This window comes from Argopecten irradians, chromosome 1, assembly GCF_041381155.1.
Source record: "Argopecten irradians isolate NY chromosome 1, Ai_NY, whole genome shotgun sequence".
Lineage (NCBI taxonomy): Eukaryota > Metazoa > Mollusca > Bivalvia > Pectinida > Pectinidae > Argopecten > Argopecten irradians.
Genome location: NC_091134.1, coordinates 56,341,271 through 56,358,882, shown reverse-complemented (window position 1 = coordinate 56,358,882; position 17,612 = coordinate 56,341,271). Strand labels below are relative to the sequence as shown.

General features: G+C 36.8%; 2 protein-coding genes across 2 annotated transcripts in view; one reads left to right on the top strand and one right to left on the bottom strand.

The window, feature by feature from the left end:
* Positions 1-2,681, top strand: part of LOC138334577 (DNA mismatch repair protein Msh2-like) — a 29,845-nt gene extending 27,164 nt beyond the window's left edge. Inside the window, exons 26-27 of the mRNA XM_069283231.1 lie at positions 792-905; positions 1,242-2,681. Coding sequence (XP_069139332.1) covers positions 792-905; positions 1,242-1,403 — 276 coding nt within the window. The 3' untranslated portion in view covers positions 1,404-2,681. The remainder of the gene's footprint in view (positions 1-791; positions 906-1,241) is intronic.
* Positions 2,682-2,911: 230 nt separating this feature from the next.
* The window catches only part of LOC138334568 (uncharacterized), a 29,872-nt gene continuing 15,171 nt past the window's right edge, over positions 2,912-17,612 (bottom strand). The window contains exons 12-18 of the mRNA XM_069283222.1: positions 10,639-10,721; positions 9,948-10,394; positions 9,454-9,623; positions 8,374-8,614; positions 7,915-8,064; positions 7,502-7,534; positions 2,912-6,528 (exon numbers count right to left, since the gene is read on the bottom strand). Coding sequence (XP_069139323.1) covers positions 6,332-6,528; positions 7,502-7,534; positions 7,915-8,064; positions 8,374-8,614; positions 9,454-9,623; positions 9,948-10,394; positions 10,639-10,721 — 1,321 coding nt within the window. The 3' untranslated portion in view covers positions 2,912-6,331. The remainder of the gene's footprint in view (positions 6,529-7,501; positions 7,535-7,914; positions 8,065-8,373; positions 8,615-9,453; positions 9,624-9,947; positions 10,395-10,638; positions 10,722-17,612) is intronic.

Sequence of the window (17,612 nt, the reverse complement as noted above, 5' to 3'; positions counted from 1 at the left end):
GATCTTTAATTAAGAAAAATGTCAAACAAAACATATGTATTTTCTGTGATCAGTTTAATGTTCTTGAAATAATTGATATTAAAGTCTTTATAATATGGTTTATATATTTTGATTTTGGAAATTCATTTGATTTCATTCTATTTTTCTGTTTCTGCTGCGTTGTATTTGCAGTACTTTGAGTGATTTTTACTCATGCAGCAGAATTCCACACTGGACATAGCTTATAGACATTTTAAAAAATAGAAACTTCAAGTGATTGAATATTGCATTGAGCATTGATTTCAAGATCCAAATGTTTAAACATAACCCTATCCTGTCACAACAACATGTACTAAATGCTACATGCACTATTATAGGACCTGGTTAATGACCCAAAAAGGCTGTACCTGCTTGTAGTGCATGCACACCCCAAGTTTTAGCCCACCATAACATCAAATGGGCAGGCAGCTATCTTGGATTTTGATAGTTGAAGTTTGTTACCGCTATTTCTCCCAAGTACTGATGGCCGACCTTCCGCCATCTTAAATTTTGATTGTTGAAGTTTGAAAAGCAGAGGAAAGATCCCTCTTTAAATGTTAGACATAGATCAATCTTTGGTGGGCGTCAAGCTAGATCCCTCTGGGATCTCTTGTTTATTTGTAAATATCTGAAAAAGTGTGTGCTATACAAAAATGCAGTAATTAAAATGTCAAATGCTATTTTTCAGAGATCTATTGTACTTATCATGCTTTGTTAAGTATTGGGTTCAGAAGTAACACATACTTGTAAACTTGTATTCTTTTGTTTGACAGTTTGCCAAGAACAAAGCCAGTGAACTGGAGGATTTCCAGAATGTTAGTCTGTCTGGTACAGACTTGGAAGGGGATTCAGAACCAGCTGTCAAGAAGCGGAAGCTCGCTAAAGAGGTATGTGTATACCATCATTTGATAATTGTGGAAGAAGCTTAAGAGGTATGTGTATACCATCATTTGATAATTATGGAAGATACAAAATTGCATGGAATAGAAAATTTCTAATAGCAATTTACTAGATACGAGTTGAACACCATTGTCTACACATTTTACTATTATAATGTATATATAGCATCTGTTAGTTGGTGAGAGTATAATCATTGAGCCAGTGATTAACCATTAAAATGTTCATGCAGTAAGATATTATATTTTGTAATGTGCTAACACATACAGGAGAAGAGAAGAATCGTGTGTAAGACTTTTGAAAAATAATTTTGTAATCTTTTTTAGGAAGGGGAGGATATTATCAAAGACTTTTTATCAAAGGTGAAAAAATTGCCATTGTCAACATTATCTCCTGACGAAGCAATAACTGAACTCAGCAAACTTAAAGCTTGTGTGAAGGAAAAAAATAACCCTTATGTTGAGGATGTAATTTCCAGAGGCAAGTGATCATGAAGTAGCATACCTGGAAAAGTGGAAGTCTGAATGCAACTGAGGCTACATTTCTTGATGGTGGAATGAGTAAAGGGGAAGAAGTCTCCAGATTAGAGACTGGTGACAAACTTAAAAAAAATGTGGGGAAACGTGATGTTGTGATGTTACATTTTCACTCCATGAACATCATCATGTGGGAAGCCAGGATTAGCCCAGTGGTGACAATTTGATATCTGAAGGATAACTGGTAGCTAGGAACTGCTCAAGTGTAGAGGCAGAATCAAGCCCCGAGGTCTGTTTGTCTTATAGAAAGTCTTTAGTGTACACTTAATTAAACATTTGACTTCAAAACCAAATGAAAGTTTCCTTAATAGGAAACTTGTTTTTACGACCATTGAAAGATATACATACTGAATATTAATCATAATGTGTGATAAGGCCTAAGAAGTCTTTAAAACCATTGCAGTATATGGACCAAGGTTCAAGTCATTAAGGGTCATATCCACCTTTGGAATATTTCATAGCAAAACTGAAAGCTCTATTAGGCTCTTTGGTCCTTTGATGTACATCAAAACAATTGAATAAATACACTGATTGACTGTGTGGCTTTGAAGTTAGGCATCACTGTCTCAGTAATCTTCAAAGGAAATGTCTGTAGACCTATGATTGGTAATTTTTTTTCTTCTGAATTGCCTTCATTTTAAATTTTGCTATGAAATATTCCATGGGTGGATTTAATGACCGTATTAGTAACCCCTCAAGGATGGCTTGTGTTGTTAAGTTTATAGATTCACAGTATTAGATTTATCTATTTGAATGTAATAAATTTGTAAAGATGTGATAACATTATTATTTGAAATATTTGTATGAAACAGATTGATCATTGGTGCTGAGAGAAAACTATTGAACCGTTTATTACACATGATGTGTATCTTATATTGGCTACTTGTTGAGATATCCTTGTATTTCCTCTCTGGCGCGTGTATTATATAAAATCATGGATTGTGATTCATTTCTATATATCAAATCATGGGTTGTAGTTTAATCAGTATTTGGGAAATGTTTCTCAAAAGTAAGCTGCTGTTATTAATAGTCTGTTAAAGATGATCATAGATATCCAAATTGTTAAAATTATTGTTAAAATTTGTATTTGGAGTCTTGCATATTTAAACCTCGTCATACAAATTCTGCAGACATCTTGGCTAATGTCAAGGCATCAAGTGCTCCATCAATGTGGTATTGGTGTTTTATGTTATAAGATACAGAAAAGATGCATAAAACTTGAAAATTGTCGGATTGATATTTATTCCTTTTTTACTTGCAAATGGTACTAGTGAGGTGGTGCCAGGACACAGTGGTTGTCATCTGTTTGGTGTCGACCTTTAGCAATAAACAAATTTCTAAATACAAGCTTTGTAATTGGGGTCATGAATAATGAGTGCTGTATAATTAGGTAACTATTGATATTGTTTTCTTTCTATTGAGAGAAGGATTTAGGAGAAAAAAATACAACGCGTCCAAAATGGCAGTATATGTACTATTTAATTATCAAGCAATCACAATAATACACAAGTGTGATTATTTACAAGATTTACATTTCATAGTTTTGTAGAATGCATCGTCTACCGACCCATCTTCTTTATACCATTGATATAACAAGTTATAATACAAATTATTAAACGCTTTCCTGTCTAAGATGAACATATATCTAGATAATATTTACAATACGAAATACCTAGCGTATTTGACACTAATGTTTCTTTAGCATAGGCTCTTTTTGTCTTGTTCCTTTAAATAAACGTTTTTGCCTTTGGACATACATGTAATACGTATTTTGTAAGAGCTATCTGTCACTAAAGCTTAAAGACAGCATTATCCATTCACCCATCTGAGAAAAAAAGGAATTTCAGTTCACCAACATCAGATCTGAAATTAGATATCTTGATTACTGCATCATGTGTTCTGATATACATCGTTACAACTTGTTGAACATAATTGATCATTTTGTGTCAATTGCAATCTATTAATAGAAGTATTCCGATCTTTACACATATGGCCTATAAATGTAAACAAAATGTTTCAATATTTACCACTCATTGAAAGATAATGCGGTAATTGCCGTTATTGTCTTAAAATATGTCCTTTTACCTTAGCGTATGTATTAGTTTACAGGTCAGTTCGATAGAAATTTGGATAGGGAAATACAGGAATATATAAAATATATATGTGCATCCTAACTTATCCATTTATATGTGCAATATGGACATTGATTAATATAGTCTTGAATAAGGAATACATTTACGAATCAATAAACATGAAATAAGAAATATCGCTGCAAAACAACATTGATAGTAATCGATAATTAAAAAAAAATTAGTCAAAGCACATACAAATCAATAAGGGGTAGTAAAGCATTAATTATTTAAATATGTAATCTAAATCGATAAGCAATCTGCAAATAAAAAAAACTGCATCACAAATGATTGAAATCTTTCAAATATCTGCTGAAGAGGAGGTATAACCCCTTTGTAGACATCCGTATCATAGTTATAGAATGAACATTTTAGTATGGGGATGTTCAATTTATCCTTGTCTTGAAACAGTTGTAAATATACACATTGATCATTGAAACTATAATGATCATTATTTAAGATAGAAAAATATGATGGCGATAATGATTAAATATCCTTATTTCATTTGATTGATTTTCAATACCTCACGACATTACAAATATGAAAAACAACACAATAATATAATTATGTAAGCGATATCGCCTATTATATGCAAGTATATCAATATAGTGCAAATTGTACAAATTAAAGTTCAATGTCTTTAAATCAAATAAGTTGTTAGATTAATTTATTATAATTTAAAACAAATTATTAAAATGTATACATAAACATCTTATATTCGCATATTATCAAACGGCATTTTTCATAGATAGTCCTCTTGTTTCATAAAACTGCCAATGATCTTTCAAGACTTATTACTAGTAAGGACTAAATAACGGACGCCATTTTATCTATCCGTAAATGATTAGATGACGTCACAAAAGTCAATAGAAAACAACGAAATATACATTTTTATCAACTTTTTTTCAATGTGAAATCGTATTATTCTAAAGAAAATATACTGTCAACATATTAAATATCCAAATTTCTTTTGATTGATTTTCAGTACCTCACGACATTACAAACATGAAAGTCAATACATAATATATAATTAAATTTCATCATAAATGTTAGGTACCTTATTAATATGTAAGTGATATCACCTATCATTCGCAAATATATTATTGTAGTGTAAATTTTACAAAAGTACAATGTCATCCAATCATATAAGATTTTAGATGAGTTAAAATTATAATGTAAAAATAATATAAATGTATACATGAACATCTTTGCGCATAATATTTTTAAAAAAATCGAACAGGGCATTTTTCATAGATAGTCCCCTTGTTTCCTAAAACTGCCAATGATCTTTCAAGACTTGCTAGTAAGGACTGTAGGAAGGACGCCATTTTATGTATATGTTTATCAACTGTTTTCAATGTGATATCGAACTATTCTAACGAAAATATGCTGTCAACAAAGAGGAGTAAACTGAAAGTTGTCCTATGATCCTACAGTGTACAATATCACTTGAAAAAAACAGGAACAAATGTGATAACTTATATGTAATTGTTTCAAGTAGCAAGTCATGATTTTTTGGGGTTTTTTTGTATCCCGTATATTTTTAAATACTGTGCAATATGTTATCTAAAAAACAATGATTAAGTGATACCGCTATTATTTTGTATTCCTGTTACCGATTGAATGTTTAGCTATTATTTTCATAATAGCTCTACTGTCTATATAACAGTGTGTATTTCGAAATGTACAGATCAAATAGCAATTCAGCTATGCATGACAAAGCTTGGCCATAATTAATCATATATATTTATGTATACATATTAGTTTACTTGCTGCAATGAATGTAAACTTAAAGAGAAATAGTGTCAAAACAACTTAAAAAGCTTTTCCTTGGACGATATTTCAACTTTGACTTAAAATTAAAATAAAGAAAACAAGCCTAAATATCTAAACTTATATACATGTACTTGAAAAAGAAAAGTTCTTTTCATGTTTTTTTGTCCTAAAAAGATGTTGTTCGATATGCGTTCACTGATAAATATTTTTTTGCTATTTTTATAATTATAAAGAGACATTTACTCATTCACCCCTGAACTTGCATAATGGACTGGTTTAAGCTTTGAATTAAAAAAGCCTAAATATGTTTTCAGGGATGAATTAGATTAACATAAAAGATAAATAAGTTATACAATAATGCGTGTCCAGCGTGTACATATCGCAGCTAACAGAATATCCACCACCTGCATGCAACAGAAGAACATGACTATAAATCTGACATAGGTTGGCTTCAGAAAGCAGGGGGATGCGATTTAACCTGCGATGTTACTTATTACTTGAAATTCTTATTGAGACTCATCCCATGTATCATCAACAAGTGTGAGGCAAATTTTGATAATTATGGTTCTCATAAAGCCTATAAAAACCTATTACAGAATATATATCTGATGTTTATGGATACAAAAAGATGTACGTGTATGACCACTACCGTGTTTGATATAGATATTTCTTTGTAATACAGTGTAGCTATAAATCCATTTGTTATACTATCCAGATAAAAAAATCAATAGGTTCTGTGAGCAAAATAAATATCAAAACTCTCAAACCACACAATTTTCATTTTATCAGTAAAACTATATCAGAAGCAAAACGTTACAAATATCAACTCATGCAATACTAAATGTAACTACTACTATCAAAGCGACATGACCAAGAACATGTGTATATCAGTGAACACATATCAGGTTGTATACCTTTAACAACAATGCTATCTTTGATATGACGAGGCTAAAGAAGTTCATGCATGTGAACAGTTTACGATAAATAGGTTATCATGGAGCCACTGATTACCTGACGACATATAGGACACTTGACCATGACAGGTGCGCATTCTGCACAGCAGCAGAGATGTCCACAAGGCAGAAATGAAATACAGACATCATTATCCATACATATCTTGCATTTCATCTGTTCTTTAAGCTGGGTGTTCTCCTCCTGGATAGATTTCAGTTCTAAGATTTAAAAAAAATAAAGATACATTTATTAAAACATTGGCTCAACACTTGACATATGTAAAATAACTAAATTACTGATAATGTTCTAGTGATTTTGTTCTTTTCTTCCTTTTTTTGTCGGAATATTACAGACGTAGAAGGCGACTTTATGAGTTTCCAATATAGCAATAGTCGAAACGAAAGAGTAAAAATGAAGTTTAAAGGTACAGATTCAGTGGTTATGTCTTTAACATTTGCAATGGGTACTATGATATGATAGATATTGGTATCTTGTTCTTAAGTTAGCGTAATCAGTCACTAATTATTACCTTTTAATACTTTTGTTCGAGTTCTATATCTATAAATCTATATATGAAAAGAAATCTTATAATAGATCTGATCAATTATGAAAGTATTCAGAACTGTTTATAAAAATCGTATATATGAAGAGACAATCAAGCATAATTGCCTAGATTGTATACAATCTCATATCTGGCTTCTGTCTGGTTTATTGCCGAAATCGCTATCAACATATGTCAAGTTGTTATTAACCACACTGTAGTATACTCACAGGTGCTATTCTATATCACGGATAACATAATTTGTAAACAACTAATATTATCTTTGAATACCTGTATTAAGTAATGAAATAGTTTAATAGAGGGAAATACATATACATCATACTGACTGTCTGAGCGTCTATGAGTAAATGATTGACATACAATTAGCGAGGTTCCCGACCCTAATGCATGATAACTGTACTGATTCAATATATTGCCAGGTTTTAATAAGCGTTGTCATATGTTGGTATTCAGCTACATTTCATTATTTTACATCCATCTTTGTAATAATGATGGTATGCCACAATCATGCTCTTGATCACAACTAGGTCAGTTTCTTCGACCATTGTGTTAATGGTATCAATATATCGACCTCGTATATGGCCATGAGTGATTGATGGTCTGAAGAAGGGATAAAGAATTGTTTTTACCTTCATCTGTGTAGGAATTGGCTTGACTGCTCCCTGAAAAGAGATCGTTTGTAATGCATTTTGATTTTACGTCAATCATATCAAAATAAAGATAAAAGATATATATTTTTTTCCCTTGAAGAATATGCATTTTATTGAATGTGTTGCTATGCTTTAGTAATTGTTTAGATATATTTGCTCGTTTAAAAAGATGTCATTCATATACAGGGTGTGTTAAGATTTGTTTCTAAACTTACTACTTGTAGGTAAGATTTAAGCTATTATCATCTAACAACACAAGAGCTTTAAGCCCCATCAGTCAATCGACAAATCAATGAATCAACCAAACTATTAATACAATAAATTAATCAATGAATTATCAAATAATCAATCATCTGCATTTAGCAAACACATTGCTTTTTATGTACACGTACCTCGTAATTTTGGTTCAGGATTTAGATGTTGCGCCGTTTGTGAGTTTGATGTCTTATGCTCAACATTTTTAGTTTCGTTTGTGATTTTAGAAGAGTTCGCTGTTCCAGCGCTTGGTCTTTTTCTACCATTGGACCCAGTCTGTTTCGGATCTATCAATGTTTTAATTATTATTTAATCAATACGAATGTTGAATGTCTAAATATCCGATATAAATAATGATACACTGGCCTCGTGGCTCTTAATGCTGTACCAAGTCCAAAGGAATACAAAATGAAAGATCGAATTTTGTATCATATTGTATTGATTAAAAGTTCTAGATAAATCTAGAAATTGAAATTATTTTGGCATCCATACCCTTTCGCTTTTGTTTCGGAAAGCAACTGTCACTAGAAAATTTGTAGTTAAAAGAAAGACCCCATCGTCAACTTTATTCTATTTCGAAGCAACACTAAATTTACCTGGGCTTTGTTTTGCCGATTGATCTCTATCTACAAGAGATCCTGGGACTCTGCTTTGCTGTGTGTTTGCTGTGGTGTTGGGTTCAGATTTCGATTCAGTTTGATTTCTGGCACTTGTATGTGAATTCCTAGCACCAGTCTGACGATCATTGTGTGTTTGTACACTGGCAGTCTGGTTGGTGACATTTTGATCAGTATTTGATGCATGTTGCCGGGTGGTAATATATTCATTTGGAAGTGTCTAAAACAAAGAAAGTCACATTAGTAGTAGCAAATTATGTATGAAATAATATAAACTTAAGAGAAAAATCGTTAATGAGTTTTAATCAAAGTACTCAAAGTACTGCAAATACACCGAAGCAAAAACATAATGATTAGAATGATATCATATGAATTTCCAAAATCAAAATATATAAACCATTATAAAGACTTTGATATCAATTATTTCAAGACAATTCAACTGATCACAGAAGATACATACATGTTTTGTTTGACATTCACCTCAATTTCTACATAAAGTAAAATATTTTAAAATAAAGAAAACAAAAGTCTTATATTCATTAAAGATGAGTTTTTGTCCTCTACTCTTGACTCTTGTGTTGCACATACACTTGTTTAGGTAAAACCATACATACATGAGTTATAGGATATACAGCTGATTCTGGTCAATATGGAATACTTGACTTTATTACAGATTAAACAATAGAGTTTTATATTTGTGTGATATCACATAGTGTTTATATATCCACCACACGTTTTCATGGAACATCGTATTACAGAGACAGTTCTTCAGTTGAATTTGACTAGAAAAAAATGTGAAATTCAAAATCTTGACCTGAATTGACGTTTTTGGTCTTTTCAAATTTCATCTAAAATTCATTTCAATTTTTCAGAAAATATTTTTCCTGTATATGAATATCTGGAAAAAAGATATACATTGTATTCAAATTCAATATGTAAAATTTTATCAAATACATTGACGAAATAGTACAAGTATAGGAAATATTTTTTGTGAAAATGATGTTCTTACTATTTTCAAAGCTTGATATGTTTTAATTGTATTTGAAAAAAAAAACTTACTAGTTCCCTTTGTCTCTGAAGAACCAAGTTGATGAAGGGTTGTCCTTTATGTTGTTTGACGTGAGTGCAGCGTGGAAACCAGCGAGCATGTTCCACCCATGGATCATCTCCAGGCTCCCAGTTCCTAAGTCCTCCTCCACAAAAGAAGCATCTGACATAGTCACCATAACCTAAAACGTCCAAAGTATCAAACACAAACATTATATGCAAAAATTAACTTACTTTTTTTTAACTTTGTTTTACTTATATTTACACATACATCTGTATTTGTTTTATATTTTGTCGTAGAAGAGGCTTTTAATACAATTTTTTTGATACATGTATATCAATATTTGACTTGTGATTGATTTTATTTCCTATATTTCAGAGTTCTCTTGTTTTAAACAGCAATGTAAATTGTTTTCAATTCAAAGGATCATATCTAATGTCAAAATTATGAAATCTAACAGTTTCAGATTAACCTCGCAACAATAATAATGGATTAATTATTAAACCTGCGTAAAAGAATCCGGCTTTGGCCATAAATTGAGGTGTCTGGTCGAGATGGTTTGGGAAGCCGTTGAACGTCCCTGCTCTTGCCGCCGCTGACGAGTAGTTAGGATATCGTGGTCTTGCTGCTGCAGCTTCCGTATTGGTGAAGTTTGTTGCAGCTCCATTGACTACCGTCTGGTCTTGTTGTCTCTGTAGTGGTTGCTGACCTCCGCCATTTTGCTCCAGGCGCAACTGCTGACGCTGATCCAGTGTAGTTGGATGCTGCTGGCTCATGTACTGATTATCAACTTCTCTAGTCTCTTCATTACTGGAAGGGCCACTAGAACCTCGCGTGTCTGTTTCTGGTGTTATGTTACTCTTTGGATCTAGGAATAGCGATGTAACAGTTGCTGGTGTTGACAGTCGCGGAGTAGTTTCTGACAAATCTGTATTTCTTGCCAAAGAATCATCTAAATTAATTGAAAGCATATATACTAGGTATTAGTATCATTTTGTCTGTTAACATATCATTACTCTTGGAGTAGGGGTTAAATACATTAATGACAGAATACGTATTACTGGTATCGGCGTTATGCTAATGTAAAGGAACAGTCTAGATTGTTCGTAAGGCAAACGACAAATTGTCTGTATCAGGAAAGTTTTCAGCACGATAATGTATATGAAAATTTTTATTAGTGTTAGATATGACTTCACCTCTTCCACCTGCTCTTTTGTCGACAGATGCAGCCACATCTCCATTAACTGGAACATTCCTCTTGTCTTCTCCATTCATGAATCTGCAATAAGACAGTATTCTTAAAGCGACGGAGGCTTAGTCTGGCCCATAACGAGCATAATCGTTAAAAATCTATTAGAGCAGATGGATTAAAATCTTTCATTCGATCGATAGATCAATATTTTCGATTATATTGGTAATAAATTGAAAACTGACCATGTTCTTCGTTATCCGAGAAAAAATCCGCATAGGCGACATTGTCAACAGAAAAGTTTGACCTAAGCTAAACGTCCAAAGAGTACAGAACGCGAAACAGTGTAATGGTTCCCTTTTACAGTAACTATAGTCAATATCTGCATCTAAGTATAAGTGCTATAATAGTATAACAGACAAAATATTCCCTAAAGATTATAAACTCATTTTAAAATATAAATATAAAAATTCCTCGTACAAAATATCGAATGCCACTTCATTTACTCTAAATATGGAACGTCGGGTTATGTAGGCCGGGCTTTTGTGGCGTGTCTTTTCGTTGACATTACAGAAAGTACAAAGTGTAGACCAAATGAACCATCAATGTGTACTACATTGTTTAAACAACGGACAGATTCTTACACTTATGCCATATACAAAATTAATATTCATTGATGTTCACGAGCATGTTAGATAATATCCGTACTTTCTAAATGACGTTAAATAATTAATGAATCAATCATAGATATTAACCCAAATATCCTAAATGTAAACGACTGTTAGATAAATTTTATGTATAGTTTTGTATGGTTATAGAAACCTACATGGTAAAACGTAGTTGTGAAATTTAAATTGCAATTATCGGATGAATTTTACATTTTACAATCAAACAAATGCTTATTTTAACAAATACTAATTTTAAAGGTACAATTCAGTCTAAGAGTACATTAAAAAATATACATATTTCGGAAACAAACCAGTTGTAATAGAAATTAGATTAGTTGGTTTTACTGTGATATGCCAGTAAAGCCCACTGTAGCGAAATGAATGTAAAATGCTCAAATCGCTTACTGTTCGCCATTACACATAGTGGTCGGATGTCTTGTATGCTGAACCATGGCACTTGCCAGGGTTATAAAGAAATGTTTGTCTAGAACTACTCGAATCGCTCTTACAGTAGTGTGTTTACCTTATTCGATGCATGTTTTTGTCTATAATAATTTCATTTGTGAAACGTGCGTGACTTTGGCTCGGGTATGGGTACAGTGTACATGTTGTATCTGCTCAATTGTAGTGATCATCTATTTGGAATTTCAACGGTATCAATCAAAATACTTTTCAACATTCCTTCTTATATGTTTCATCAGGAATGTAGAACAATATATTTATGTCATATTTTTCTTCGTGGTTATGCAATTTCGGGATACATGCATAGATTTCTTTCGTGTTTAGCTCACCTGGCCGAATGGGGCCGGTGAGCGTTATGTACATCGCTACTAGTCATAGAGTCCGTCGTCCCGCCGTCGTCCCGTCCGTCCGAAATGTCCTGAACCCTTTAAATACTAGTCATAGAGTTCTGGCCACACAACATCCTTGGGGGAAGGGGAACAGAACTTGTATAAATTTTGGCTCTGACACCCCGGGGGCAGGAGGGGCGGGGCCCAATAGGGGAAATAGAGGTAAATCCTTTAAATCGCTACTTGTCATAGAGTTCTGAATGGAATGTAACAAAATTTGGCCACAAACATCATTGGGGGAAGGGGAACAGAACTTGTTTAAATTTTTGCTCTGACCCCCCGGGGGTAGGAGGGGCGGGGGCCCAATAGGGGAAATAGAGGTAAATCCTTTAAATCGCTACTAGTCATAGAGTTCCTACATGGATTGTAACTAAATTTTGCCACAAACATCCTTGGGGGAAGGGGAACAGAACTTGTATAAATTTTGGCTCTGACCCCCCGGGGGCAGGAGGGGCGGGGCCCAAGAGGGGAAATAGAGGTAAATCCTTTAAATCGCTACTTGTCATAGAGTTCTACATGGATTGTAACCAAATTTGGCCACAAATATCCTTGGGGGAAGGGGAACAGAACTTGTATAAATTTTGGCTCTGACCCCCCGGGGGCAAGAGGGGCGGGGCCAAATAGGGGAAATAGAGGTAAATCCTTTAAATCGCTACTTGTCATAGAGTTCTACATGGATTGTAACTAAATTTTGCCATAAACATCCTTGGGGGAAGGGGAACAGAACTTGTATAAATTTTGGCTCTGACCCCCCGGGGGCAGGAGGGGCGGGGCCCAATAGGGGAAATAGAGGTAAATCCTTTAAATCGCTACTAGTCATAGAGTTCTACATGGATTGTAACCAAATTTGGCCAGAAACATCCTTGGGGGAAGGGGAACAGAACTTGTATAAATTTTGGCTCTGACCCCCCGGGGGCAGGAGGGGCGGGGCCCAATAGGGGAAATAGAGGTAAATCCTATAAATTGCTACTAGTCGTAGAGTTCTGCATGGATTGTAACCAAATTTGGCCAGAAACATCCTTGGGGGAAGGGGAACAGAACTTGTATAAATTTTGGCTCTGACCCCCCGGGGGCAGGAGGGGCGGGGCCCAATAGGGGAAATAGAGGTAAATCTTTTAAATCGCTACTTGTCATAGAGTTCTACATGGATTGTAACCAAATTTTGCCACAAACATCCTTGGGGGAAGGGGAACAGAACTTGTATAAATTTTGGCTCTGACCCCCCGGGGCCAGGAGGGGCGGGGCCCAAGAGGGGAAATAGAGGTAAATCCTTTAAATCACTACTTGTCATAGAGTTCTACATGGATTGTAACCAAATTTGGCCAGAAACATCCTTGGGGGAAGGGGAACAGAACTTGTATAAATTTTGGCTCTGACACCCCGGGGGCAGGAGGGGCGGGGCCCAATAGGGGAAATATAGGTAAATCCTTTAAATCGCTACTTGTCATAGAGTTCTGAATGGAATGTAACAAAATTTGGCCACAAACATCCTTGGAGGAAGGGGAACAGAACTTGTTTAAATTTTTGCTCTGACCCCCCGGGGGTAGGAGGGGCGGGGCCCAATAGGGGAAATAGAGGTAAATCCTTTAAATCGCTACTAGTCATAGAGTTCTACATGGATTGTAACTAAATTTTGCCACAAACATCCTTGGGGGAAGGGGAACAGAACTTGTATAAATTTTGGCTCTGACCCCCCGGGGGCAGGAGGGGCGGGGCCCAATAGGGGAAATAGAGGTAAATCCTTTAAATCGCTACTTGTCATAGAGTTCTACATGGATTGTAACCAAATTTGGCCACAAACATCCTTGGGGGAAGGGGAACAGAACTTGTATAAATTTTGGCTCTGACCCCCCGGGGGCAGGAGGGGCGGGGCCAAATAGGGGAAATAGAGGTAAATCCTTTAAATCGCTACTTGTCATAGAGTTCTACATGGATTGTAACTAAATTTTGCCATAAACATCCTTGGGGGAAGGGGAACAGAACTTGTATAAATTTTGGCTCTGACCCCCCGGGGGCAGGAGGGGCGGGGCCCAATAGGGGAAATAGAGGTAAATCCTTTATATCGCTACTAGTCATAGAGTTCTACATGGATTGTAACCAAATTTGGCCACAAACATCCTTGGGGGAAGGGGAACAGAACTTGTATAAATTTTGGCTCTGACCCCCCGGGGGCAGGAGGGGCGGGGCCCAATAGGGGAAATAGAGGTAAATCCTATAAATTGCTACTAATCGTAGAGTTCTGCATTGAATGTAACAAAATTTGGCCACAAACATTCTTGGGGGAAGGGGAACAGAACTTGTATAAATTTTGGCTCTGACCCCCCGGGGGCAGGAGGGGCGGGGCCCAATAGGGGAAATAGAGGTAAATCCTTTAAATCGCTACTTGTCATAGAGTTCTACATGGATTGTAACCAAATTTGGCCACAAACATCCTTGGGGGAAGGGGAACAGAACTTGTATAAATTTTGGCTCTGACCCCCCCGGGGGCAGGAGGGGCGGGGCCCAATAGGGGAAATAGAGGTAAATCCTTTAAATCGCTACTAGTCATAGAGTTCTACATGGATTGTAACCAAATTTGGCCACAAACATCCTTGGGGGAAGGGGAACAGAACTTGTATAAATTTTGGCTCTGACCCCCCGGGGGCGGGAGGGGCGGGGCCCAATAGGGGAAATAGAGGTAAATCCTATAAATTGCTACTAGTCGTAGAGTTCTGCATGGATTGTAACCAAATTTGGCCAGAAACATCCTTGGGGGAAGGGGAACAGAACTTGTATAAATTTTGGCTCTGACCCCCCGGGGGCAGGAGGGGCGGGGCCCAATAGGGGAAATAGAGGTAAATCCTTTAAATCGCTACTAGTCATAGAGTTCTACATGGATTGTAACCAAATTTGGCCACAAACATCCTTGGGGGAAGGGGAACAGAACTTGTATAAATTTTGGCTCTGACCCCCCCGGGGACAGGAGGGGCTGGGCCCAATAGGGGAAATAGAGGTAAATCCTTTAAATCGCTACTTGTCATAGAGTTCTACATGGATTGTAACTAAATTTGGCCATAAACATCCTTGGGGGAAGGGGAACAGAACTTGTATAAATTTTGGCTCTGACCCCCCTGGGGCAGGAGGGGCGGGGCCCAATAGGGGAAATAGAGGTAAATCCTTTATATCGCTACTAGTCATAGAGTTCTACATGGATTGTAACCAAATTTGGCCAGAAACATCCTTGGGGGAAGGGGAACAGAACTTGTATAAATTTTGGCTCTGACCCCCCGGGGGCAGGAGGGGCGGGGCCCAATAGGGGAAATAGAGGTAAATCCTATAAATTGCTACTTGTCAATCGTAGAGTTCTGCATTGAATGTAACAAAATTTGGCCACAAACATTCTTGGGGGAAGGGGAACAGAACTTGTTTAAATTTTGGCTCTGACCCCCCGGGGGCAGGAGGGGCGGGGCCCAAGAGGGGAAATAGAGGTAAATCCTTTAAATCGCTACTTGTCATAGAGTTCTACATGGATTGTAACCAAATTTGGCCACAAACATCCTTGGGGGAAGGGGAACAGAACTTGTATAAATTTTGGCTCTGACCCCCCGGGGGCAGGAGGGGCGGGGCCCAATAGGGGAAATAGAGGTAAATCCTTTATATCGCTACTAGTCATAGAGTTCTACATGGATTGTAACCAAATTTGGCCAGAAACATCCTTGGGGGAAGGGGAACAGAACTTGTATAAATTTTGGCTCTGACCCCCCGGGGGCAGGAGGGGCGGGGCCCAATAGGGGAAATAGAGGTAAATCCTTTAAATTGCTACTAGTCAGAGTTCTGCATGGATTGTAACCAAATTTGGCCACAAACATCCTTGGGGGAAGGGGAACAGAACTTGTATAAATTTTGGCTCTGACCCCCCGGGGGCAGGAGGGGCGGGGCCCAATAGGGGAAATAGAGGTAAATCCTTTAAATCGCTACTAGTCATAGAGTTCTACATGGATTGTAACTAAATTTGGCCACAAACATCCTTGGGGGAAGGGGAACAGAACTTGTATAAATTTTGGCTCTGACCCCCCCCCGGGGGCAGGAGGGGCGGGGCCCAATAGGGGAAATAGAGGTAAATCCTATAAATCGCTACTTGTCATAGAGTTCTACATGGATTGTAACGAAATTTGGCCACAAACATCCTTGGGGGAAGGGGAACAGAACTTGTATAAATTTTGCTCTGACCCCCCGGGGGCAGGAGGGGCGGGGCCCAATAGGGGAAATAGAGGTAAATCCTATAAATTGCTACTAGTCGTAGAGTTCTGCGTGGATTGTAATCAAATTTGGCCAGAAACATCCTTGGGGGAAGGGGAACAGAACTTGTATAAATTTTGGCTCTGACCCCCCGGGGGCTGGAGGGGTGGGGCCCAATAGGGGAAATAGAGGTAAATCCTTTAATTCGCTACTAGTCATAGAGTTCTGCATGGAATGTAACCAAATTTGGCCAGAAATATCCTTGGGAGAAGAAGAACTTAGTTTGTATAAATTTTGGCTCTGGTCCCCGGGGCAGGAGGAGCGGGGCCCAATAGGGGAATTATAGGTAAATTCTATAAATTGCTACTTAATTGTCCTAGAGTTTTGTATGGATTGTAACTAAATTTGGCCACAAACATCCTTCGGGGTAGGAGAACAGAACTTGTATAAATTTTGGCTCTGACCCTCAGGGGGCAGGAGGGGCGGGGCCCAATAGGGGAAATAGAGGTAAATTCTATCAAATGCTACTTGTTCTAGAGTTCTTCATGGATTGTAACCAAATTTGGCCACAAACATCCTTGGGGAAGAGGAACAGACTTTTATAAATTTTGGCTCTGATCCCCTGGGGGTAGGAGAGGTGGGGCCCAATAGGGGAAATAGAGGTAAATCCTATAAATTGCTACTAGTTGTAGAGTTCTGCATGGATTGTAACCAAATTTGGCCAGAAACATCCTTGGGGGAAGGGGAACAGAACCTGTATAAATTTTGGCTCTGGCCCCCCGGGGGCTGGAGGGGTGGGGCCCAATAGAGGAAATAGAGGTAAATCCCGCTACTAGTCATAGAGTTCTACATGGAATGTAACCAAATTTGGCCAGAAATATCCTTGGGAGAATAAGAACTGAGTTTGTATAAATTTTGGCTCTGGTCCCCGGGGCAGGAGGGGCGGGGCCCAATAGGGGAATTATAGGTAAATTCTATAAATTGCTACTTAATTGTCCTAGAGTTTTGTATGGATTGTAACTAAATTTGGCCACAAAACATCCTTCGGGGTAGGAGAAACAGAACTTGTATAAATTTTGGCTCTGACCCTCAGGGGGCAGGAGGGGCAGGGCCCAATAGGGGAAATAGAGGTAAATTCTATCAATCGCTACTTCTCATAGAGTTCTGCATGGATTGTAACCAAATTTGGCCACAAACATTCTTTGTGGAAGGGGAACAGAACTTGTATAAATTTTGGCTCTGAC